Source organism: Felis catus, chromosome C2, assembly GCF_018350175.1.
Source record: "Felis catus isolate Fca126 chromosome C2, F.catus_Fca126_mat1.0, whole genome shotgun sequence".
Lineage (NCBI taxonomy): Eukaryota > Metazoa > Chordata > Mammalia > Carnivora > Felidae > Felis > Felis catus.
The window spans coordinates 129038856-129065917 of NC_058376.1; the positions used below are offsets into that span (position 1 = coordinate 129038856).

General features: G+C 45.5%; 1 protein-coding gene and 1 long non-coding RNA gene across 2 annotated transcripts in view; both read right to left on the reverse strand.

The window, feature by feature from the left end:
* LOC123380131 overlaps nt 1-2322 on the reverse strand; it is a 44641-nt gene extending 42319 nt beyond the window's left edge. Inside the window, exon 1 of the long non-coding RNA XR_006585499.1 lies at nt 2186-2322. This is a non-coding gene — a long non-coding RNA (uncharacterized LOC123380131). The remainder of the gene's footprint in view (nt 1-2185) is intronic.
* Nucleotides 2323-4243: 1921 nt separating this feature from the next.
* Nucleotides 4244-27062, reverse strand: part of BFSP2 (beaded filament structural protein 2) — a 68776-nt gene continuing 45957 nt past the window's right edge. Inside the window, exons 5-7 of the mRNA XM_003992114.4 lie at nt 14101-14232; nt 7389-7609; nt 4244-4519 (exon numbers count right to left, since the gene is read on the reverse strand). Coding sequence (XP_003992163.1) covers nt 4516-4519; nt 7389-7609; nt 14101-14232 — 357 coding nt within the window. The 3' untranslated portion in view covers nt 4244-4515. The remainder of the gene's footprint in view (nt 4520-7388; nt 7610-14100; nt 14233-27062) is intronic.

Genomic DNA, 27062 nt, shown 5'->3' on the forward strand with positions numbered 1-27062 from the left:
TTTCAAGAAGAACAGGTGTTTGGTTTAGCAAAGTCGAAATGTCAACTGGCCAGACAAGGGCATATACAAGGAGAGATCGTGTCTCATTTCTAATCTACTTGGAGACTCTTGTCCTGACTGGGGACCATATCAGCCCTGGTGCTGCCACCTTAGTCCTCCTAGGGACAGAGTGCCCTTTCTCTCCAAAGAAGGACCTCACTTTTGGGATAAGACTATTCAGCGAAAAGTCCCTGCTCTCAGACTGCAAAATGTTAGATCTGTATGGGTGATAGGCCAGCCGTAGTCATCATGCCCCACCAGTGAGCTACTAGGTCAGATGATCACGCGTATGTGTTACCGCTTCATCACTTAGAATATGAAACAGGCAGCTTTGCTTCCCTGAAGAGTAGTATCAAACCTCCATTAATGCTTGACTTACTCTTGCCTTTTTGTAAGAAAATCCTCTTATTCTGGCTGCTGTCGGCACCCTTACACTGGTGTCACATGTTTCCTCAAAGGGCCCGTGCAGTTTCGTTTGTAATAACTGGTAAACTCAATGTTATGCTAACAGATTGGGACGACACAGCTCTGCGCAGCTAGAGTACTAAAAATTAGTTACCCTTCCAGATATGTTGAAAATCACTCATTTCTTTAATAGCCAAAGCCCTATGCTGATTTCTGCAATTTTTTTTTCAAAGTAATATATTCAGGGGCGCCTGGGTGGCTCAGTCGGCTGAGCGTCTGACTTCGGCTCAGGTCATGATCTCACAGTTCATGAGTTTGAGCCCCACGTCAGGCTCTGCGCTGAAAGCTCAGAGCCTGGAGCCTGCTTCTGATTCTGCGTCTCTGTCTCTCTCTGCCCCTCCCCAGCTTGTGCTCTGTCTCTCCGTCTCTCAAAAATGAATAAATGTTAAAAAAATTAATATATTCAACTTTGGAAGAAGTATTAATGTCTGATAATACATAAATTAGCAAATTACAATTTTAAAAAATGGGCAAAAGGCCTGAACAGACATTTTTCCAAAGAAGATAGATGAGGGACCAACAGGTTCATGAAATGATGCTCAACATCATTAACTGTTAATGAAATGTAAATCAAATCCACAATAAGATATCACCTCATATCTGTTAAAATGGCTAGCATTAAAATACAAGAAATAAATGCTGGTGAAGATGTGCACTCTTCGTGGGGATGCACACTGTAAGAGAAACAGTATGGAGGTTCCTCAAAAAATTAAAAATAGAAATACCATATGATCCAGCAACCCCACTTCTGGGACAATATTTGAAGGAAATGAAAACATTATGTCAAGTTGATATCTGCATTCCCGTGTTCATAGCAGCATAATTTATAATAGCCAAGATGTGTGTATGGATGGATGAATGGATAAAGAAGTTGTGGTATATATATAGACACACACACACACACACACACACACACACACAGATGGGAATATTATTTAGCCATAACAGGCAGGAGATTCTGTCATTTGCAACAAATGGATGGACTTTGAAGGCTTTATACTAAGTGAAATAAGTCACACAAAGACAAATAGTGTCTGATCTCATCTGTATGTGGAATCTTATCAAAGAAACAAACGACTAGACTGTTAGAAAAAGAGATTAGATCCGTGGTTAGCAGAGGTGGGGGGTGGAATTGGAGGAAGGTGGTCAAAAGATACAAACTGCCAGTTATAAGAGAAATACATACTAGGGATTCATGTACAACATGATGACCACAGCTAATGTATGGTACATGTAAAAGTTAAGAGTAAATCCCAAGAATTCTCAGCACAAGGAAAAAATAAATTTTTCTTTTTTATATGTGTGTCTATATGAGATGATGATGTTAACATACTGTAATAATCATTACACAATATATATGTATGTCAAATCATGATGCTATACACCTTAAACTTATATGGTGCTGTTTATCAATTACATCTCAATAAGTCTGGGGAAAGAAAGAATATCTGTGGGTTATTTAGAGATAATCAGAGACCAGCATGGGCCTTGAGGATTCTTGCTGAATCATCTTACCGAAAACCCACAGAGATCAGATCCGGATGTCTATTTTCATGCCTTCTATAATAAGCTGAATTATAGGAAGGGGTCGTGCAAACTGTAATGTGCCTGCTTGGCCTGTTTGGCTTTGTTTTTCCTTTCATGTGCACACCCAGACTTCCCAGTGAGATTGTAAACCCACCGGAGCAGAAAGCGGCTTCTGTTTCCTGGTATCCTTGACGTCCAACAAGATGAGTAGGTGCTCGGAAGTGTCGTAGATGACAACGAAGGTGAGTTTGTTCTTTGGTCTGAAAGCAAGTGGACGTTCTAGCAGTCTCACTGGGTGTTACACCGTGCCCCAGGGGCCAGAGGCCAGTGGCGTTAGTCTGGAAATAGCACGCATCTGCGCTTCTGGAGGAGTCTGTGGGAAGCCCTTCTCTGGTCCACTCCCGAACAAATGCTCTGTCCTTGACACCAACAGAAGCAGCAGCCTCCCCAGCCACCTGTCAGCACACTGCTGCCAGAGTGTAATTTTACCGGATGTTGTGAGAGGAAGCCCGAGTTAAATAAGGCCCTAGCGGAATCAGGGGGGCCAGCAGTGCCTTTTCTTACCTGTTAATGAAGCCTCATTAGAAACAGCAAGAAGCCTTGCTGAGAACTGGAAGCACCAGTCTGCCTGGGCTCTCCCTGCCAAAGGATGATTAACTTAATGATTTACGTACGGCAGCTGCTCTTTGAGATTAGGGAGCAGAGGAGATGGAATGTGTGCAGCCCCACACAGCACACTGGTGGAAACTCAGGATGGTGTGCAAATCCAACCTCCCCTGCGTCCAATAGCTGAAACTGCTCCCGGGTTCTGGAAAACGCATGGCCATTCAGACACAGAATTACCTCCTTTTGATGGCTGACCTTTCGGGGCCCTCCAGCTGTGTGTAGGTTAGGGATTTAGGTCTTGGCTGGGGGGCAGGAAATTAATTGTTAACAAGGAAGAAAGAAAAGAAAAGACCTCCGTGTACAGTGCATCCACCATAGCTAGGCCAGGGCACACGCTCTGCCTTCTAGGGAGGCCCTTGCTCCCAGTGCTTCAATTGTGGGCACTCCTGGGGTGTGCGGCTGTGGCGGGGGTGGGGGGATGGCTGCTTTGTTGAAACGTAGCAGTAGGTGGTGCCTTGGCTATTTCCGTGCCTCAGACAACAAACTGAATTATGTAAAGGTGTCGTGCAAACTGTAAACACCTATCCTGTACACACGAGTTATGAATACAATTCCTTTGATCCTAGAAGCCAAAAAGGGAAACCAGCTGGCGCATTTTCAGCCAGGAGACTCCGCTTCTTGCCTTGCTTTTCTTCTAAGCTTTCTTAAGGGTAAAGAAGGTTTCTTTTGTTTATGTCGGCTTTGGCTATTTGGAATCCCAGGGCTGGGGGGGAGGGTGTCTTTGAATATGCCCATATTGGACACTTCCCCCGCCTCGGCTGGATTAGCCACTTGTGAGAACAGACTCCGCTTGGATATTTTGGTCTGTAATTCTGGGTGGCGGGTCTGTAATTCTGGACTGACAGAAGCTTGGGGGAAGAATTAAGAAATTAAGACTGGGCTTTGCGTGTGTGGTTTTGGAGACACTAAGAGCCCGTGGTAGGACACAGGTGGTGGTTTCAGTTTTAATCAGAAGGCAGGGAGTCTTGCCTAGGTAGGGGGCGATTCATGAACCATATTTGGGTGGGCTGGGTCCTGAGAAGGCTGGGGGAAGGATCCTGGAAGAAAATTCCGAGGCTGCAAGTGGGATAGGCAGCCACAACCTAATTAATGCCCTCCCCCACAAGACTTAAATTGAAGTACCCTTTCAACTGATTGAGGGTACTTAAATTGAAGTACCCTTTCCACTGCCAATCACAGTGGAATGTGTGTGTCTGCACGTGTGTGTCTGCACGTGAGTGCCCGCGCAGAGTTCATTCAAGAGATCTGAATGCTCTGTGATGTCTGTGATCATGATATATTCGATAAAGTACTGCGCCAATCCTCTCTCTAGCAAGAGTGATATTTTTGCCCCAAATTGGGTCAACCCGGCGTGCCATGAGCACAAGCCTTGCCTAAGCGGCGCGTTTATGTCCATAAACCCAAGAGCGCCTGGCCCTTGGATGACGAGGCAGATGGCGTCAAGCTCAAGGACCCTTGCAGAAGCCTTTAAGAATGGCTGGCAAAAGCCGGCCAGGTAATGTGATATCCATTCCACCTGACAGTGGGCCGAGCAAGGTGGGCAGACTGGAAGCCACACACAAAGCCTTTATTTGGAGAGGCACAAGGGAGGTTGATCAAGCTACAGACTATTTAAATTAAGGCAGAAGGACCCTCTCCACTTCCAGGATGCTTTTCAGATTAAGCCGAATCAACCAGGGAATCCAGCAGGGAATCCAGCTCAGGAGGGTAGGGCGGTGGTGGGAGTCTATGAGGGTGTGGAGGAACTCCTCTAGGAATTTCACTGGTCACTTGGTGAGGGAGGAAGCATTTCCTTTATGAAAAGAGGAAGTTTCTTCATTAGCTGAAACAAACAAAAAATACATACATGTGAAAGAAGTCATAGATGATGAAAATTAGTAAAGATATCATGGGAGCAGTATAGGACAGGAAAAAATTTGGCTTTTGGAGCAAGGCAGTTTGGGTTTCAACCCCCTGTCCCATGGTTATTAGATATGTGACTTTGGGCAAATGACTTAAGCTCTCTGAGGCTTTGTTTCCTGTCTATAAAATGGGGAGAATGATGTCATCCTGGCAGTTTGGGGGAGAAATGAAGATAAAGAGCCTAAGACTATCTTGGCACATAGCAGGCACTCACTAAATGGAGTTCTTATATTCCTGAAGTACATTCAGCCTAACTCATTACTTTCTGTATATGTTTAAAACAATTTTATGTATTTATTCAGATGTTCATGGGCATTTGAAAAAATTAGCTTTCTTAGGAGCATCTAGCTTTTATAATCAATAGAAACCAATCCAATAAAAAGGCAGTTGGAAAGGAGCTGGGTGACATATTTTCCATTTGAAAGGAGGGAAGATTAGGTTGCTTCTATTCAGATCTCTTGCCTTCAGAAGAAAAATGTGGCACAGCACATTGGAAAAGCCAGGAGACCTGGGCTCTAGTCCCAGCTCTGCCTCCACCTTCCCGTGTGATCAAGGACACATCATGTTCTGCTCTGGGCTTTAGCATTCTCCCTGAAATTGAGGGGTTGGACTGTAGAATCACTAAGTTGTCTCTCAGAGCTGATATTCTATTCATTATTCAATGTATGTCTTGGAAGGGGCGTTGGAGGGAAATACAGAATTATGATAAAATAAAGGCTTGGATTTCCTTAAAGAGCTGGCAAGGAAACTGAGCCTCAAGACTTATGTATATGCTCCTAGAATTCTTATCCGTTAAAAAAAATGACTGCAGGGGAGCCTGAGTGGCTCAGTCTGTCAAGCGTCTGACTTTTGATTTCGGCTCAGGTCACGATCTCAAGGTATGTGAAATTGAGCCCTGCATGGGACTCGGCACTGACAGCGTGGAGCCTGCTTGGGATTCTCTCTTCCCCTCTCTCCCTCCGCTACTCACTCTCTCTCTCGCTCTCTCTCAAAATAAATAAACATTTAAAAAAGACTATATATACACATACGTGTGTGAGCATACACATACACACACAGATGCATATATGCCATTCCTATCCCTTGTCTCTCTCCAGTATGGAGGCTGGAAAAGCTAAATCATTGCTTTCCCAGCATCCCTTGCAGGTAGGAATGGTCACATGAACAGGTTATGATCAGTGTGATATAAGGAAAATCCACTGCAGGGCTTCTCAAAACGCTTTTCTTTCACTGATAAAAGAAAAGAGCCACAAACGGAAAAGATTTTTTTTGTTGTTTCCCTCTTCCCTCCCCTTCTTGCCATGAATGTCTGGAGCTGTGGCAGGCATTTGGCAACCATGGGTGACAAAATGAAGACAGAAAGCTAATATATCAGGGATGGTATATCAGAAAGATGAAAGAGCTTGGGACCTTAATGAAATCATTGAGTAACCTACACCACCTTATTTCTGGAACTCTTAGATAAATGTGGTTTATGCCCTTGCTGTTCAAACTGTGGTTTTTTTGGGCCAGCAGTTATGGGCACCACCTGGGGGTTTTGTTAGAAGTGAAGACTCTCCTGCCTTACCCCAGACCTGGTGAAGCAGTGTCTGCATTAAAAAAAAAAAAAAAAAAAAAAAAAAAAAAAAAAAAAAGTCCCCAGGTTGTTCTCTATCTTTAAGAATCTGTTTTTTTTGTTTGTTTTTTTTTCTCTTTTTATCTTTGTTCATTTGCTTTTGTTCTTTTTTTTTTTAATTTTTTTTTTCAACATTTATTTATTTTTGGGACAGAGAGAGACAGAGCATGAACGGGGGAGGGGCAGAGAGAGAGGGAGACACAGAATCAGAAACAGGCTCCAGGCTCTGAGCCATCAGCCCAGAGCCCGACGCGGGGCTCGAACTCCCGGACCGCGAGATCGTGACCTGGCTGAAGTCGGACGCTTAACCGACTGCGCCACCCAGGCCCCCTTGCTTTTGTTCTTAAATTCTACATATGAGTGAAAACACAGACTCTTACATACAGAGAACAAACTGGTGGTTGTCAGAGGGGAGGTGGGTGGGGGATGGATGAAATAGGCGATGGGGATTAAGGAGAGCACTTATCTTGAGGAGCACTGAGTGAGGTACAGATTGTTGAATCCTTATTTTGTACACCTGAAACTAACATAACACTATGTTAATTATACTTCAATAAAAATAAAAGATGCCCAGGTTTTGGCGTTTCAAGTGCACATTAAAGTTTCAGGAGCATTGATTTGTGGACCCACTAATGAGGGTCTATTACATTCAGCTGAAAGTATTCCTAACAGACATCATGTGTGTACTCAGTATGTATGAACACATAGAGGTATGTCTGTGTGCATGTGTGTGTGTCCGTGTGTGCCTGCATTATGTGAATATATGAACAGAAAAAACCCTTCAGGGACCTAGGCTGTGGGAGCGTGTGTGTGTGTGTATGTTTGTGTTGGGAGTTTGAGGATGATTTCTTTTTTACTACCTTTTTTAAATGTTTCTTTATTTTTGAGAGAGAGACAGAGCATGGTGGGGGGGGGGGGGGAAGGGCAGAGAGAGAGGGAGGCACAGAATCCAAAGCAGGCCCCAGGCTCTGAGCTGTCAGCACAGAGCCCCACCAGGGGTTCGAACTCTCAGACTGCGAAATCATGCCCTGAGCTGAACTTGGACGCTTAACTGACTGCACCACCCAGGCGCCCCTTCCCCTAGTTACTTCTCTAGCGTTCGAAAAACTTTTCATGTCAAACCCATGGGCAGGTCTTCTTGTCACTCACGGGAATCGGGAAGACGGGGGCTTACCAGCTCTCCTCCCTGTCCAGCAGGGCGTGGTAGGACGCCACGTCCCTCTGCAGCTGGGCTTTGTGCGCCAGCAGATGCTCTCGAGCCTGCTGCTGCTGCTCCGCCTCTGAGCGCGTCTCCCTGAGCTCCGCCTCCAGCCTGCTCACCACGGCGCCCAGGTTCTGCAGCTCGATGTCGTGCCAGTGCTTGGCGTCGTGCAGGGTGTTCTCCAGGCCTCGTTTCTGCCAAAGAGAGAACGCGGGTCCGAACCCGAGGCCGCAGGCGTGGCCCTTGGAGAGGGAGGTGGGTGGAGCTGTGGGAGGGGCTGGCATGGGCCCGGGCTGTCCATTTCTCCCAGGACAATGGCTTCGCTGGCTCCCCGGGGGAAATGATGACTCTTCCTGGGGAGGCCAGACTCTTGTTTGGTCTGATTCACTGAGCCTTCTGATGGGGGGTGGGGGGAGGAAGAAAGAGAAGAGGGGAAGGAGAGGGAGAAAGATGAGGTATAGTGATGAGACAGAATGAAAGAGTCAGGAGAATAATGAGGGGGAAAAAAAAAACCGAGAGTGAGAAATTGACACACAGGCACACAAGGGGGAGGCAGTTTGCAGGTGGTTTTCAAAGAAATCTTGCTCTCTGAACTGCCTCTGGGCCTTTCTGCCCCTGATTTCTCACTCCCTGGGGGGCCTTTTCCTCCTCCACTGCTGAAACCCCATCCATTTTTAAGCTAAAAAGCCTTTTCCTCCAGCATTCTTGCCCACATTGCCAGAGTTAGCATGAGCATCTCTGGCCTTTACACACTCAGCATTTTTTCTTTAGTGTGTTACTATCACACCTTGGCTAAGTTCTCTTCCCCTTGCTGTCCCCTCTCTGTGGGCACCCCACCACCCTCTCCTGAGTCTGTTTCTCTCTGAGCTGTGCTTCTCCTGTCTGTGTTGGTTGGTCTCTGCCACACTCATGATTTTAGTTGTCTCTCTCCCGGTGACTCCTGCATTGATATTTCCAGCACAGACCTCTCCCCCGAGCATAAACCTGCTCCTGAACTTCTTACTGTAAATAGATACAATCCATGGGCATCTCAAATCAAGGTGTCCACAATGGAGCCACCGGAGAGCTTGCCTCTCCTATTCTGTGCTTCAGCTGGTGAACTCTAGTCCCTGGACTAGAAACCAGGGAAAGAAAGACATGTCCCTAATCTTCCCTCCCTCCCCAGTTCATCATCAGTGAATTCTACCTGTTGTATATTCTGAAAAATTTTCACATTCGTGCTCACTCCCCACCAGCCACAGGTGCCGAGGATGGATGCTTATCACTGCTCCCCTGGGGTAACCTCAGTAGCCTGCAGCTGGTCTCTTGGTCTCTAGGCTCCTGCTTTTGCATTCCCCACAGAGCAGCCATACATAGTGCTCTGCCTGAAGTCCAAATCTGGGTTTGTATCTCTTCTTCCATCTCATCTGGATCATTCTTACTCATCCCCAAGTCCAAGCTCAGGGGTCACCTCCCCCAGGAAGACTTCCTTGATAGTCTCTTACCCCATCCCCTCCCCCCCCAAGGCTGGGTTAGGGCCACCTCCTCTGGGTTTCCACAGCTGCCCAAGTACATGCATGCCCTTGAACTTGTAATAGTGGGCTGAGCTTCTTAGGGGCATGTCTCCCCTACCAGAGAGTGAGCAGAAATGAAATTTCTATAACCCCAGTGATAAGACAGAGGCTGGCACAGAGTTGGTGCTCATCTGGGTGTGTTGCTCAGGATGACAGCACTATGGTTACACTTATTGCCCTACCTGTCTCCCATATACCAAGTGTTGCAGACCATAGGGCTGACCAATAAACACCTTTAAAAAACTGCATGCGTCTGTCTTTAACATTTTTTAATAGTTATAATTATGGTGTACCTATAATTTAGCATCTGAGTTTTTATACAACACATAAGAACAGATAAATATCTTTTCAAATTGGATTGAATAAAATCTCGATGAAGCAACTTTCTGTTGTTTCTCTTCCCTAGGAGGAGATTTTTCATAACTTTTTGATGACTGTGGTTGAAATGGAGGATTGTTGGCCATGATGCCATCTTGAATCATGGCTCCTGTTAAGCAGTGGCCACTATTATCTTATTTAAACTATCTTAATTCCATTGGATATGAGGATATTGAACCAGATTCCCATTCTAGGTACATTTACAGGTGGCAAAAAGGTGACTAATAGAAAATAAATTTAGATCAGTATCTGGTCTAGGGTTATTATTTTGGTGAGATCTGAGAACCGCTCCATGGCAATGAGGATGCAGAAATGGCCACCTGCACATTGAGAATCACTTGTTCTACTCTGGGTTTTCTCCCTTTGTTTATCAGGAAATTGCTTGTAGTGTTTATTGTTGATGTTGGACCTCTAACACCTGTTATTTGGAAAAACCTTTTATGGAATCATGTTTGGATCATCTGTCTGCAGTTTCTGCTCCATGTTCATGGGTGACTTCTCCATGTGGCCTGGGGTTTTCTCTGATGACTTAGGACCCATTGCCCAAGGTGGGTTCATAGGAACCCCTATCAGAGGTCTTCTGTCTCTTCCATCCCACCCTCAGAGTCACAGTCCAGCTTCCCCACCTAAGTCCCTGAAATCCTGGCCTGGTCCTCCCAGAGACACTTGGGCTTGGGTGATGGCAATCAGGCCACTGATGCACATCTCCTAACTCTGGCCCCCTCAGTCACACAACACCAGCAAGCAAAATGAGGTCACAGAAGCAAACTTATTCCCCAGTCTCTGGAGATCTGAAGGGACTTCCTTGAACTGCTAAGCCCTCCAGAAAGTAAAATAGTGACCTTATGTGATTTCTGGCCTTGAATCCCATTCCTGGTTTGAGTTGACTCGACACAGAGCTCAGTAGGCTTTAAGCACCATCATTGGTGTCTGGCTGCCAATATAAATCGGGCCTTGTTGGCAAAGGGGACTGAAAGTGTCTCCACCGTGGCTGTCTGAGACGTATATGAGCCATGGTGGCCTTGTGTGTGCAGGTTGCTCAGACTGAGGATAACGGGGATGGCTGAGTGAGCAGAGCTGTATTTGAAAGCTGCAGGAAAGTGTGCTACTTATTCTGGTTTAGTCTGTGCTCCCAACCTTGCCCACAAGGCCCAGTGACCAGAACTCTGATCTACTCGAGGCAGCAGGGGACAGAGGCAGCCTGTCCTGGGTCCTGAGCACCACCAGCATGTCATTACTCTTAAGACTTCTGGTTGCGGGGGTGTGAATTTTCTTCCCATTTGTTCCAATAGTTAGGACCATGGGATTTAAGTGAGGTGATCGGATGATGCCAACTTGGGATTACTTTGCCAGTGGTTATAATAATTTTACAATGATGATCAATAATAGATACATATATCGACTGCTCACTCTGTGTCAGGCACTGCGCTAAGGGCTTGACCTGCATTGTTTAATTAATCATCCCAATGACTTTCTAAAGTAAATTCTGTTAGGTCCAGTGGTAGATCACATTTCCAAAGGCAGTTATAATCATTATCTCCATCCTCCATGTCCTTTCACTATGTGACCTTGCCACTGCCTCATCAAGAGGTGGTGTTTATTTCTCTTCTTGTGGGATCTGGGATGGTCTGTGCCTGCTTAGACCAACAGGATTCCGTATAAGTGATATTTAGGGACTTTCAAGTCCACGTGTTAAGAGGCCTGGGAGCTTCTGTGCTCACGCTCTGAGGGAAGCCGCTTCCATGTCAGATGTCCAACTATACGACTGCTATGATTTGAGGAAGTCAAAGCCAGCCACATGGAGAGGTCACATGGAGGGAGAAAAAGAGGCACATCTGGGGCACCAGACGTATGATTTGAAGCCATTCCTGGATGGGCCAGCCCCAGCAGATGCCACCTGGAACGGAGAAGAGCTGTCCCTGCTGGACTCCACCTAAATTGCAGAGTGAATGAACAAATGATTTACTGTTGTCTTCGGCCACTAACATGGAAGGGAGCTATGATAACCCAAATAGATCCTCACTCTGCAAGTGAGAAAACAGAACCTTAGAGAGGTCACGCAGCTAGTGAATAGAGTCAGGATTCCAGATTCCAGAGTCTGGTACCAACCCCCAGTCCCATAGGCCTACCGTGGTCTAGTAGAGAAACAGAGCCAGAAGGGCTTGGGTCCTCCACTTGTTACTCGTGTTAATGGGCAAACCCCTGAACCACAGTTTGCTCTTCTGCAAAATGGGATGTCAGTCATAGCCCACCACACTTCTCAATGTTTCTATGAAGGTCTAAGGGCAGAATGCTTGTGAGTATGTTCTCATTGCTCTTGGTATCACTTTGAACACTCACCAAGTGCTTTGGGGACATAAAGCTAACTAGACATGGTCTCTGCCCTGAAGAAGTTAATGTGACATCAGAGGATCAGCTGATATACCACACGAACCACAGGGCTCTGAATGTGAGTGGGTGGCAGGTGGAGAGACCACCCCAGCTGTGGGAGTCAGGATCTAGGCTCTTCACTGGGAAGCACTGGCAGGTCTTCCACTTCCCCTGTGCCAAGGGTGTGTGATGACAGGCAGAGTGGGCAAGGCTGGGGAGGAGTCTCCTTCCAGTCATGGGAAGAACATGTCCAAGGGCTCAAGGGTAGGAGAGCAAAGGGTGAGTCCTGGGTATCTCCCTTCCTATGGAATCTGGGCTGGTCTCTGAATGAAACCCAACCTTGGTGGTGCTGGAAGGTCTGGCAAAGGAAGCCTTTCTGCTTAACCCCCAGGCAATTCCACCGAACATGTAGAAGAGAGGGGACAGTAGATAGAGGAATGTCCCAGATGGGGCAACAGTGGACAGGTGAAGTTTACTGAAGGGAGGAGAGGATGGATAAAGCTTTAGAGGTATTTCGAGTTTGGAAAAGGAAGACAGAGCCCTCGGTGTTGGGGGACCTGAATCTTACCTGCAGCATGGTGGTGACAGCATCTGCAGAGGGACATTGTTGAGAGCAGGCTAGGACTTGCTGAGAATGGAGGCTGCTGGGAGGACCTGCTCTGGGGAACCAGTACCCTCTGCTGTGTTCAGTCATTTGCGCACAGGTTTTCTCTTACCCGTCTGTTATGAGTTTTTAGACAACAGGAACCATCCACTTCCTGTTTGCATCCCTGGGACCTGCTTCAGGGAGGGCTTAGCACACACGAGGCGGCCAATACACATTTGGAATGTGTGCTGAGTGATGAGCCACCTCTACTCAGGTGCGATTCATCCAGGATTTTTTGATGGTGTGGGGTTGAGTGTATGTCCCCCACATTTTGCCTGGCACTTTCTATGACTGGAAGAGTGGCAATTTTGACAGCCACAAGAACACCTGGGGAACAAACGGCAGCCCCTTAACTGCGCTTAAAGCAAGTTGGGCAAAGGGCAGCACCCCTAACATTAGCATCAAGGGTTATGGCAGGTGAGTAAAACTGATTACAATAGAATTCACATAGCTCTGAGTAAATAATGCAATGTCTTCCAATTTTTTGGCTAAAGTCACATTGCTCTCCGCTGTAGTTTCCTGATTTTTCTCACCTCAAATCCTTTTCTCACATCCCCTTGCACTGACCCAGATCCCATCACAGGATGTGTGGGAGAGCAGAGGAGCGGTGAGATGTGTGTTGTGTCGTGCTGTGGCATGGCAAGACTGAGCATCTTCCTGAGCTGACTGGGCACCATGTGACCTTGTTGGCCAGAGGACATGGACCCAAGTGAACTGAAGACGTAAAGGAGGGGAGCTGGGGGTGATGGGATCAGCTTGGCCACAGGCAGTGAAAAAGTTGTTTCTGAGGGAATCAACTAGAATGAATCCTTGTGCTAACTTCTTGGGAGGTGGGGCTGCTGGTTTGGTGTCGGAACTGATTTGGGTGGCAAGACTGAGAGGGTAGAAGAGAGGGGCACTAACAATAATATTGGAACTTCCACAAGGCTTGAAACTGATGGGAGAGATGGGCTCCCCGGGCCTCAGTGGAGTCCAGACTACCACAGCTGCACAAGAACTGCATGAACCATCGCCTTTCATGCACTCCAGTGTGGACAACAGGCTTGTTATAATAATAATAATAATAATAATAATAATAATAATAATAAATAATGCAAGAGATCTTTCCACAAACCCCAGTGAGGGTGAGGCGCTTACTAGGTGTCTTAGGTTTGGTTCCCCAGAAGCAAAGCCTGAGGTAGGGATCCTGGTACCTGTAAATAATTAAGGGGTTGTTCTCAAGAAAAGGGGGGGGAAAGGAAAGCAGTATAGAGCGGAGGAAGGTGCTAAGCCAGGAGGTAGTCTCAGCAGGAGACTGGGACAGCCTGATCCCACAGAGAGCTTGGAGTATGAATTACACTGTAAAACCTACTCCGCCTGGAAGCAAGTGGGCTGGACTTTTAAACCCCATGTCAGCCGTCATTGGCTGAGGGGGGGTTGGGGGTGGCGGGCCTAACCTTCTAGGCTAGGTGTCTACTGTTTGAGGACAATTCCCTGGAGAAGTGGGGCCCCTGAAGAGGGAGTCTGGGGGTATCAGCGGCCATCACTCACAGCAGCGGCCTTGCGTAGGGTATTTCGGTGGGGCACTAACAGCGTCTACTATTCTTGTTGTGATTCTGTATCAGACGACCCTTTCAGGACTCAAAACTCATGCTGTGAAATGGGAATCTCTTGCAAACTCTGACCCACACGACTAGGATTCAACCGTTGAGAGTTAAAACTGACATAAGAAACGCCAGGCTCCTCCCGGCCCACTCACCAGGGCCCGCAAGGATTCCGTTTCAGCCTGGAGGCTCTGGACCTGGCACGAAGTGTTGTGCAGCTCCAGCCTGAGGGCGGCGGCCAGCTTCTCTTCCTGGGTCTGCGCCATGCGGGCCATTTCCGCCTGTTGCTGTGGAGGGTCAGGGGTCCGCGTGAGCAGGGGTGCGTGGAGAGCCCGAACCTCGCTTTCCCTCTCGCCCTTCCCAGTGACTACTCCGCTGCATGTCACTTAGGGCAAACGGCTGGCAGATTGAAATATCCCCCTTTTTCTGCAGATGCCCCCACCGATTCGTATCCAAGCATTTACTTAGTTTGAACATATAGTGCATGCAAATAGAATAAAATTCAAAAGATTTTTCTGAAGGATTTATAGGAGAAAGTCTCCTTTTGTCCCTATGCCCTAATTATCTAGTTCTCTTGTTTCCAGTTTCCTATACCTCTTTCCAGAAATATTCCATATATTTATAAGTAAATAGGTATGGTCATCCCCCATCCTCTTGCTTTGGTACTTAATATATCTTAGAAAATATTTTCTACCAGTATATATAGATCAATTACACTCTTTTATTAAAAAAAATTTTTTGGGGGGTGTTTATTTTTGAGAGAGAGGGAGAGAGTGTGAGTGGGGAAGGGGCAGAGAGAGACGGAGGCACAGAATCTGAAGCAGGCTTCAGGCTCTGAGCTGTCATCAGGGGCTGTCACGTGGGGCTGGAACTCATGAACCTTGAGATCACGACCTAGGCAGAGGTCAGATGCTTAACTGCCTGAGCCACCAGGCACCCCTCAATTACATTCTTTTAAACGGCTCCATAGTATTGCCTTGTTTGGAAGCACCTTAATTATTTAGAAGCCCTTGCACCGATGAGCACTTTGTTGCCAGTCTTTGCCTGTTATAAACAATGGTGTGAAGAATGGCTTTATAACCCTCGTTTTCCACATGGGCGTATCTCCGAGGGGGTAAATCCTTGCAGTGGAACTGCTGAGTCAAAGGGCATGCATTTATCATTTTGAGTAACGTTGCCAAATTGCCCTTCAGAGAGCTTCTAACTCTGTCCAGTACCGTAAGGCAGTGCCAGCTATCCCCACATCTGCTTCAGACGAGGAGCACTCCAACTTCTCTGACAGCCCCTGTTTCCTCATAAAAAGCAGTCTGGCCACAATTGTGAACACAGGGGGAAGGTCTGTGTTTCGAAATTTCTCCCTGAGCGAGATGGACATAGTCTGGTTCTTCCCCATACTTTCAGTGGAGTAGATCATCGCTCCCCTTTTCTTTGTGCTGGAGAACAGGGAAAACTAGAGGTCACCTTCATTCATCTGAGAGTAGTCGAAGGGTTATCTCTGAGCCAGTGATATGGGAGAAAACACCTGTTTTCTCTCCTAGGTTACTGGCTGGCTGGGTTGGCCATTTTTACTACATCTGAATACTTATTCATAGGGTTATGCAAAAATAGCCCAATCTAACTGACTAACTAAGAACACCCAGGTCAGAGGGCTCATATCTCAGGAGTAGTTCTTTCTGTGTTAGGGCTATAAAGACCTCAACAAAAACACCCATTAAAGAAAGTTCTGGGAGGGGCGCCTGGGTGGCTCAGTCGGTTAAGCATCTGACTTCACTTCAGGTCGTGATCTCGCGGTCTGTGGGTTCAAGCCCCATGTCGGGCTCTGTGCTGACAGCTCAGAGCCTGGAGCCTGTTTCAGATTCTGTGTCTCCCTCTCTCTCTGACCCTCCCCCGTTCATGCTCTGTCTCTCTCTGTCTCAAAAATAAATAAAGGTTAAAAAAAAAATAAAAAAAAAAAAAAAGAAAGTTCTGGGATTGGGAGCCTGAGTGGCTCTGTTGGTTAAGCATCTGCCTCCAGATTTCAGCACAGGTCATGATCTCACGGATTGTGGGTTTGAGCCCTGCGTTTGGCTCTGTGCTGATGGCATGGAGCTTGCTTGGAATTCTCTCTCTCCCTCTCTCTCGCTGCCCTTCCCCTGCTCATGTTCTCTCTCTCAAAATAAATAAATAAACATTAAAAAAAAAAGTCTGGGATCGGCTGAAGGAGAATGGAAGCTGTGGGCCCAGCTCTGACTGGTAAGTGCATGGCTGTGTGTCCCTGGACTGTCATTCAGCCTCTCTGAGCCCCGTCCCTGCAGAATGCAGATGACAGTGAGTGGAGAATGATAATCATATGACTATCTCTAGGGGTCACTCTGAGGCTTCCATCAGGTTATGCATATGGAAACTTTTAGAACCTTAAAAGCATGCAAATAGTGACAGCATATATTCTCTATATATGTAAAGAGTACTATTAGCCAATAAATGAGTTTGTAAAAGATATTGTGGGTTGGATACTACTAATGATAACTCATAGGCGTTAAGCACTTAACTGTGCCGAGCGCTTCATTAACAGGGTTAAGTCCATTATTTCACTTAATCTTCACGACCCTATGAAACAAGTGTCATTGGTATTCCTATTTTACATGAGGAACTGAGGCACTGAGAGACTGGGCTATTTACTCAAAATCGTATGTCCTAGGGGGGCAGAGCTGGGCTCCAGTGTAGAGACAGATGCCAGACCTGTGCTCTTAACCAGTACTGAGTGCTGCCGTTTCCACCAACCCATCAAGACTCCTGAAAGCAGAGTTGCCTTCACCCAAAGTGAAGGTGGACCACTCTAAAACATCTTTGTGGTCTGCCAAGCCCTCCTGCGATGGGTTGCCCTATTTTTCTCTGTCTCTTTCCGGTTGGGACTTGACCATGTAGGCCGTGTGGCTGGGTGGGCAGTGGGAGGGTGGTGCTCTGGCAGACAAATGGAGTCTGGCGGTGCAGGGGCACAGAGTGGCCAGGGGCAGCCGGGAGCTGGAGTCGACCCCTGACCCCTCACAGGAGCTGAGTGTTAAATTCTCAGGATGTTTGTAAGCTGGTTGGTAAACACCGCCATCATTAAAAGTTAAATTGCATCAACTTACACTTAATTTTTATTAAAATGGTAACAAATACTCCAAACACATCACTTGCTAATTTATTTACATTTTATCATTATCTGTGCCATCCATGGTCTTTATATTGATGGTACCTGTGTGGTGGGAATAACATTTAATGGACCTCTGAGCATGTCTTTCAAACTCTGTGCTCATTTACATCAAGTTAGGAGTTTGAAATCAGCCATGAGAGTATTTACCTCATGGAAATTGGTAAACACCACAAATCAGGGATTGAATTATTGTTTTGCTGACTATCTAGACTTAAGGAAATGTTAATAATGCAGATTAAACTTTAAGTTGGGTCATGTCTGTAGCCGTTGCATTAAGAATAGCAAAAACAGGGGCGCCTGGGTGGCGCAGTCGGTTAAGCGTCCGACTTCAGCCAGGTCACGATCTCGCCGTCCGTGAGTTCGAGCCCCGCATCAGGCTCTGGGCTGATGGTTCAGAGCCTGGAGCCTGTTTCCGATTCTGTGTCTCCCTCTCTCTGCCCCTCCCCCGTTCATGCTCTGTCTCTCTCTGTCCCCCCCCAAAAAAAAAAAAAAGAATAGCAAAAACAGGGGCGCCTGGGTGGCTCAGTCGGTTAAGCGTCGGACTTCGGCTCAGGTCACGATCTCACAGTTCATGAGTTCGAGCCCCGCGTCGGGCTCTGTGCTGACAGCTCAGAGCCTGGAGCCTGCTTCACATTCTGTGTCTCCCTCTCTCTCTGCCCCTTCCCTGCTCATGCTCTGTCTCTCTCTGTCTCAAAAATAAATAAACATTAAAAAAAAAATTAAAAAAAAAAGAATAGCAAAAACAGGGGCGCCTGGGTGGCTCAGTCGGTTAAGCATCTGACTTCAGCTCAGGTCATGATCTCACATTCGGGGATTGGAGCCCCTCATCGGGTTCTGTGCTAACAGCTCAGAGCCTGGAGCCTGCTTCCGATTCTGTGTCTCCCTCTCTCTATGCCCCTCCCCCACTCACACTCTGTCTTTGTCTCTCTCAAAAATACATAAACATTAAAAAAAAGGAATAGCAAAAACATTAGAGGGAGTATTTTCCCAATATTTACAAACTATTATCTGATTTGCAAAGAAGTTACTCATATCATTGATGAAAGGACTCATTAAGGCCAATGGAAATATCAACCGAAAATTCATGAGAGTTATCCTCATTTATCTTTGACATGAGTGACTTTTTGCTTAATGGGATATTAATAATCAAGCATATTTTGTAATCTGATTTTGTGACATTGTTGATGACAGAATTGTAAAAACAATTGGCAGATTTTGCAAGATTTCAGCAAGTCACACTGAAGGTATAGGTGCAAATGGAAAAGCAAAGTGAGTATTTTATCTTAAAATTTATGTTATCTCTTATCACCTCACATCTGTCAGAACGGCTAAAATTAACAACTCAGGCAACAGCAGATGTTGGCGAGGATGTGGAGAAAGAGGAACCCTTTTACACTGCTGCTGGGAATGCAAACTGGTGCAGCCACTCTGGAAAACAGTATGGAGCTTCCTCAAAAAGTTTAAAATAGAACTACTCTACGATCCAGCAATTGCACTACTAGGTATTTATCCAAAGGATACAAAAATGCTGATTCTAAGGGGCACATGCACCCCAGTGTTTATGGCAACATTATTGATAATAGCCAAAGTATGGAAAGAGCCCAAATGTTCATTGACTGATGAATGATAAAGATGTGGTGTGTGTGTGTGTGTGTGTGTGTGTGTGTGTATTTACATATATATATATACAAAATATAATATTACTCAGTGATCAAAAAGAATGAAATCCTGCCATTTGCAACAATGTGGATGAAACTAGAGTGTATTATGCTAAGGGAAATAAGTCAGTCAGAGAAAGATAAATATGATTTCACTCATATATGAGATTTAAGAAACAAAACAAGTGAACATAGGGGAAGAGAAGGAAAAATAAGATAAAAACAGAGAGGGAGGCAAACTTTAAGAGACTCTTGAATACAGAGAACAAACTGAAGGTTGTTGGCAGGGTGTTGGGTGGGGGAGATGGGCTAAATGGGTGATGGGCATTAAGGAGGGCAATTGCTGGGATGAGCACTGGGGGTTATATGTAGGTGATGAATCACTAAATTCTATTCCTGAAATCATTATTACACTATATGTTAACTAAGTTGGATTTAAATTTAAAAAAATTTATGTTATCTCTAAAATTATATAAAGAAAACATCAGCAGAAACTTCTCTGTTACCTTTTAATGGTACTGTGAAATCTAACTAGCACATAAATACACATGCTTATGTCTACCCCCTCCAGAGAGCAGGTGTGAAACATGACCAGCACATCCTGGGTAAGAAATGGAGATGGGTGGAAATCAGGTCCTTTGGAGGGCAAGTTTCAAAGCCTAGGTGGGTGGGTCTGGGGTGAATCTGCTGGCCCAGGCTCTCATAGTCCCCCATATGATCTGCCCTCCTCTCAACCCAGGCAGTAGGTGGTTTGTATTCACAGTTTCACGCTGGTCTTTGAGGGGATGAACACTTTATCCAAGTGTTTCCACAAGCAGCATGGTTTTGCACATATCTGAATACTGATTTAAACAATTTTTATTTAAATCAATTCATCTTTTCTTTATAAAGAAATGTGTTCAAAATGGAAACTGTAGATAAGTTCTCAAATTTTGTGCACATCAGAATCATCTAGGGGGGCTTGTGAAAACGTAGATTCTGATTCAGGAGAGCTGAGCGGGCCTGGGAATCTGCATTTAAAAGTCCCATGTGATTTTTGGCTCAGGTCACGGTTTCACAGTTCGTGGGATCCCTGACTGCCCCTCTCTTTCTCAAAATAAATAAAGTTAAAATAAAAAAACTGCCATGTGATGCCTGGTTCATGGAAGCAAAGTTCTAGATTGCTACAGAAACTGCTAAAGCTGTGTCACTTGTCACAGACAAAAGATAGTTGAAAAATTAATCACATTAAAAAAATTTAAAAATGGAGCAAATTTTGGTTGTCAGGTTGCTAAGTGCCAAACCCTGCTTTCTCTTCATTGGAAGTTGAAATTAATCATATAAGAGAAGTGTCGGGGTACCTGGGTGGCTCATTAAGTGTTCAACTCTTGATTTTGGCTCAGGTCATGATCTCACAGTTCACGGGGTCAAGCCCTGAGTTGGGCTTTGCACTCACAGGGCACAGCCTGCTTGGGATTCTCTCTCCTCTCTGCCCATCCCCTACTGGCGTGCTCTCTCTCTCTCTCTCTCTCTCTCTCTGTCTCTGTCTCTCTCTCTCTGTCTCAAAATAAATAAATAAGCTTAAAAAAATAAGTACAGGGGAAGTGTTAATGACCTACCAGCAGCAAATAGAAACTTTCTTATACAGTTTAATTAATATGGAAAGAGAAAAATTAACTTGCTTACTATGGGTTTCAGTGTCATTTTATATCATGCCCAATACCTTCTCAAAACAGCTTACCACAAGTAATACTTACCCTTCATTTGGGGACAGTTAACTGCTTTAACTCACCTAAAAGTATTACCTGTTCTCTCCAATTGCTTTTTGGAGTTATGCTTTCTGATTAATAATTACTTTACTTCTATTTCCATTTCAATCCAATGCTTCCAGATTTCTCCTCACAGACCAAACAGTAGGTGTGTCAGTCTAGACCCTGAGGATAGGAACATAGGGCTCTGTTTTGTTGCTCAGTGCAGTTGCTAGGATGTGTAATGAGATTCAAATATGTTGGTGCTTTCAAACCAGCTTGAAATCTTGGCTCTGCTGTGCAGGAGAAGAAGGCTCCCATGTTTGCACTCCATCTATATTTCTGGGACAGGAGAGTATATTGACATTTTGAAATCTGGCAAAAGATTTCTTAAAAAATTTTTTAGCGTTTATTTATTTTTGAGAGAGAGAGAGAGAGAGAGAGAGAGAGAATGAGCAAGTGGGGGGGGAGGGGCAGAGAAGGGGACAGAGGATCCAAAGTGGGCCCTGTGCTGACAGCAGAGAGCCTGATGTGGAGCTTAAACTCACAAACCGTGAGATCATGACCTGAGCTGAAGTTAGACGTTTAACCAACTGAGCCACCCAGGTGCCCTGGCAAAAAAAAAAAAAAAAAAAAAAAAAAAAATTTAATTTAAATTAAGGGGGCACCTGGGTGGCTCAGTCGGTTAAGTGGCTCAAGTCATGGTCTCACAGCTCGTTAGTTCGAGCTCCACGTCAGGCTCTGTGCTGACAGCTCAGGGCCTGGAGCCTGCTTCGGATTCTGTGACTCCCTCTCTCTCTGCCCCAAACCCTCTCATGCTCTGTCTCTGTCTCTTTCAAAAATAAATAAACATTAAGAAAATCATTTTAAATTTAAAATTTTGCATGTTATTGCACATGTAAGATGGGTGTGAGAAAGAACAGCAAGCATGCTTTGGAGTGAGTCAGAATGAAGTCTCTGAGAGTCTCCAAATGGAGGGGGAAAAGGGCCATCTCCTAACCCAGCCCTCTGCTATGCAGGCGTGTTCTTAGCAGAACATGTATCCAAGATGAGCGCTCAGACGTGGAAATGTGCAATCTGCCTTTTCCCAGCAGGTGCTGTGTGGATTTCAGCAAATCACTGGAGCTCTCTCTTTTTGCAGCTGGTGAAAAATAGCTTTACAAAAGCGTTGCTCTGCTTCAGAGTACAGCTAACCGCCTTGCTCTCAAGCCTCTTGGATCTCACGGGGTCACACTAACCTCATTATGTTCACTATCGAGGAGAAAGGGAAAGCAATGGAGTCCTTGAAGATACCGGGGTTCCCGATCTTCTATCACAGAGGAATCTTATCCCACGTGGGGGCAGGACACAGAAACATGATTTGGAAAGATCATGACAAGAGTCTGGCATACCCTTTTGGACCCTCAAGACAAAGGCTTCTCAACCTCACATTCCACAAGATGTCACTTGCTTATTTCTAAGTAAAGAAAATGAATCAAGACACCCCCACTCCCACCCCATGTGATCTGTCCAGGTCAACCTAGCTGTTAAGAATGTTGATACTGGAGTCAGAATGTGTGGTTTGAATCTCAGTTCTGCCGCTTTGTAACTGTGTATTCTTGGGTAAGTTACTAACCTCTCTGGGCCTTCCTTAGTTCCCTCCTCTGTAAAACGGATAATATTTCAATACTTATCTCATCATGGGAACATGAAATAAGAACAAGCCTGTGAGGTGCTCAGAACACCGCTGATACTTGGTAAATGCTGTTGGCAATGCCTTCATGATACATTGCATTCTGCCTTGCGGAAGCCTTTTTCTTCGTTTTAAAAATGTTTTATTTACTTTTGAGAGAGACAGAGAGACAGAGTACGAGCGGGAGAGGAGCAGAGAGAAAGGGAAACACACCACCTGAAGCAGACTCCAGGCTCTGAGCTATCAGCACAGAGCCCGATGTGGGGCTCGAACTCATGAACTGAGAGATCATGACTGGAGCCGATGTTGAACGCTTAACCGACTGAGCCACCCAGGTGCCCCTAGAAGAATGGTCTTTCTCTCCATTGCCTCCCACATGCACTCAGCCAACCTCACACTAGATTGTAGGTACCTTGCGTGAGTGGACAACTTCTCACTGACTCCTCTGTCTGCCCTGGTGACCTAACATGGTTTTTTACACCTAGGACATGCTCAGCAACATTTACTAAAGGTCTACAATGTGTCCTAGGCACATTCTAGGGACTACAGAAGAGGAGGGTCTACCAGCAGTGGAATTAAATCACATCTCCTTTTCATTAGGAGGATTAGCTATCATTATTATTTTTTTTTTCAACGTTTATTTATTTTTGGGACAGAGAGAGACAGAGCATGAGCGGGGGAGGGGCAGAGAGAGAGGGAGACACAGAATCAGAAACAGGCTCCAGGCTCTGAGCCATCAGCCCAGAGCCTGACGCGGGGCTCGAACTCCCGGACCGCGGGATCGTGACCTGGCTAAAGTCAGACGCTTAACCGACTGCGCCACCCAGGCGCCCCTAGCTATCATTATTATAATAACTATAAGTCACTTTATAGTCCTGCGGTGTCATATAAATGGTATTTAGCTAAGGATAGCTTTTGATAAGCAGCACACAGACCCCTGACCTATCCAGCCAGATGCAGGATTTATTTGGGAGAAGGCTGGATGCTATCCAGTCTTTACCTGAGACATGAGTTCTCCTGTGTGGGAACTAAAAAGAAATACGTGTCTCGCTCGGTGAAACTTCAGTGTTGGCAGGAGAGCTGGCCTGGCGAGGCTAAGCCAGGTTTCTCCTTGAATTTACACAAGAGCCACCTGGCTGTCGAAGCTGCTCACTTAAGGCTATAGGACCAATTCCCAGTCTCAGTGGAAACTGGCAAAGGGCACAGCGAGGAGCACATGGCTTTGTGGTCTTGCGGCCCCTTGGCCATCAGTAAAGCACGTCCCGCTGAGGAAAGTGGCAGAAGAGGCTCGGCAGTGAGTGTAAAAGTATGAAAAGTATGTTTTCCTTCTTAAAGCGATGGTTGGAGAAGTCTAAATGATAGTATTTTTCTTCTGGTTCATGGAGACCATCCCATTCCTAAGAAGGAACTCCTCTGCTCTGTCTCTTCTTGGAGATTAACATGTGTTGAATGAAAACCGTACTACTTTAATTTCTCAGGGATTGGAGCTGTTTCATCTTTGCAAGTGTCTTATTTTGGAAACAAGGTCCCTATACTTTTCATGGGGAAGAGCTACCACTGAGAAATATCTAAGATATTTTGAGACCACAGAATCAGGTGGCCAGGGACGGGCCAGGGACTTTGTGCCCACAGCACCAAGCACCTGGTCTGTGTTTAACAAATGGAGTCCGAGTGAGTGAGCGAGTGAAGATTTCTTGGTAGAATGTATGAGGAGGAGCTTACAATGTTGGGTGATCCTCTATATAGATAGTCACTCAAATATTGGTCGTCGACCAGTTATGAGGTTGGAAACACAGTGTGGATGGTGAGGGTCTAGGAGTGCCCTCTACAGTATACACGTTATACTTGGTAGGGTAAAGAACAGGTGAAAGTGGCCAGTGCCTACCTCAATGAGACGGTCTCTTTATTTTCCCTTCTAACAACTACTCTGATTCCCCCGACCTGTCCCCCGGCCAGACCAGCCAGGCTACACTACTGTACCACACAGTGACAGGAACCAAATCCTGGTCTCCTGGCTCCTCGAGTAACCCTGCCTTACTGGCTAACAATACCTTTTGAAAGCTAGCTGGAACTACCATAAATTAAGTAAAAAGACAATTGACAAGCTGAGAACACATTTACAACTTATTGCAGGGAGAGGATGAACTTTTCTAACGTACAAAGAATCACTACAAACCAATAATAAAAAGTCCAAGACTGGGGTGCCTGGGTGGCTCGGTCGGTTAAGTATCCAACTTTGGCTCAGGTCATGATCTCCTGGTTCATGGGTTCGAGCCCTGTGTTGGGCTCTGTACTGACAACTCAGAGCCTGGAGCCTGCTCCCTCTCTCTCTGCCCCACCCTCGCTCATGCTCTGTCTGTCTCTCTCTCTCAAAAATAAACATTAAAAAAAAAAGTCCAAGACCTAACAAAAATGGGTAAAAGGTACGATCTGATAGTACACATGAGAGCAAATATGGCTGAAATTCAGCATGTAAAGAGATGTTCCACCTACCTTATAACATGAGAAATGCAAAATAAAACTGCACCGAGAAACCATGTTTTACCTATAATATTGACAAAGATCACAAGGTATGAGAACTCACAGTATTGGTGAGGATGTGGGGAAATGGTCACTCTCAAACATTTCTGAGGAGAACGTAAATTGTTACACCCTTTACCTAGGGTAATTCGACAACATTTATCAAAATTACCAATGTACATAATTTTTGACCCAGCCATTCCACATCTAGGAATTTATTCAGTAGATGTATTTCCATCTTGGGAAGTGAGGGACATACGTAGTTAGTGACTCATCTCATTTATAAAAGCAAAAGATTGGAAGCCACCTTAATATTCATCAGCAGGGCATTAAATAAATCCTGGGATATCCACTAGCTAGAACAGGGGTTGGAAATTTTTTTCTGTAGAAGGCCAGATAGTAAATATTTTAGGCTTAACAGACCATATGGCCTCCAATGCAATTTTTCGCCTCTGCTAGCGTATGCAAATGCAGCCATAGACAATATGTAAATGAAGGAGCATGGCTGTGTTCCAATAAAGCTTATTTGCAAAATACAGGCAGTAGGTCAGATTTGGCTGTGGGCCATAGTTTGCTGCCCACTGTGGTATAATATCATGCATCTAAAAAGCATGAATACTACTATTTGTGTAAAGAGAAAGAGAATATATACGTATTCCCTTGTATGTGGATAAAATATCTCTGAAAGGACTCATAGTATAAGGATAACATTGACCGGCCCAGTAGAAAAGAACTGTATGTCATTTCGCACATTTTGAATTTTGAAGCAAGTGAAGGTATTATATATCAAAAATGCTTAAATAAAATAAAAGTAAATAAAAAAAAAAGAAAGAAAAACAAGCTGGGCCCAAAGCTCTTCCTGTGACACTCCCCCTCAGTGCCTGTAGTGAGCACATCAGAATAAAACATGGCTTATTTCACTGAAGAGGCATCAGGATTATAGCCAACTCATCCACACACAGGGTTTCCTAGATTGCAGATGCTCTTAGGGGTTCTGCTGTTTCTGTCCTCCTTCAAAGGGACTCTCCCAGTTGGCTCTCTTGCTATCTAGAGTCAGTGACCCCAGGTGACTAGCAGAAACACATTTCAATCCAATTTCATATATTCTAGAAAATATTCACTTTTGTACAAGCAAGCAAAGGGAATGTGTTGACATGGCAGCCTATACAAAATATTTGCCCTTTCAGGATAAATTATTATTTGTGAATATGGGTAATGTGGAGACATGTTATCCAAGGTTTCTAGTCTCCTATGGGTAGATCTAGACCTATGCTGTCCAATATGATAGCCACTAGCCACACATAGCTATTTAAATAAACATTAAATAAAACTAAAAGTTCAGCTTCTCGGAGCACCTGGGTGGCTCAGTCGGTTAAGCATGCAACTCCAGCTCAGGTCATGATCTCGCGGTCAGTGAGTTCAAGCCCCACATCGGGCTCTGTGCTGACAGCTCAGAGCCAGGAGCCTGCTTCAGATTCTGTCTCCCTCTCTCTCTGCTCCTACCCCGCTGGTGCTCTGTCTCTCAAAAATGAATAAATGTTAAATTTTTTTTTTTGAAGTTCAGCTTCTCAGTTGTATGAGGCACATTCCAAGAGCATAGTAAGCACAGGTGGCCTGTAGCTGCCATACTGGAAAGATGTACAGATTATACAACAACAGTTCCATCTTTGCAGAAATTTCTATTAGAGGGTACTGCTCTATCTAGTCAGTTGCTAATGTGTCTTCCAGCCCTAAGACCATCAATAACCAGAAACCTCACAATTCATCTCAATCTGTTCACCTCTCTTCATTCTCTACTGTCTCCACAATCTTTCATCCTGACTGTGGGAGGCATGATGGTTAGAGCTCCAATGAAGTTCCTGACCACAAATGCTTTGAACTGATCTGAGGCGAGTGCAGACCACCATCAGAATAGGTAGCGTGGGAGCATTTGCTGTGGGGTTCCTGGCCCCCAGGAGCTATTAATAGGAAGCTGAGTTCTCTCTCAGTGGCACCTCCCACCCCACCCCACCAGCTCGTGCTGGTAATTGAGTAAGCCTTTGGTTATTGCCCACATCCTCCCGCTGCAGTGAACAAGGGACAGGGATGAGGCTTCCAGGAGTGAGGGTGTGGAGACCCCAGGGGGGTGGTTAAGAAGGCAAAACAGAGCCTGTCTTGCTTGCTCCAGAATGGAAAATCTCAGATTAGGAATGCTAGGAAAGAGGTGCATGATAGTGGCCCCCCCATATTCCCAAGGTGGCCTTGTGAGGGTCTGTGGGCTGCAGACTGGGGGACGCATTCCATGGCTAGCCAGGAGGTCTGGAGGGTGGTATGGCATGTTGTCTGTGGTTCCCTGAACATCCTCAAATACCTTGAGGTGGGTAAC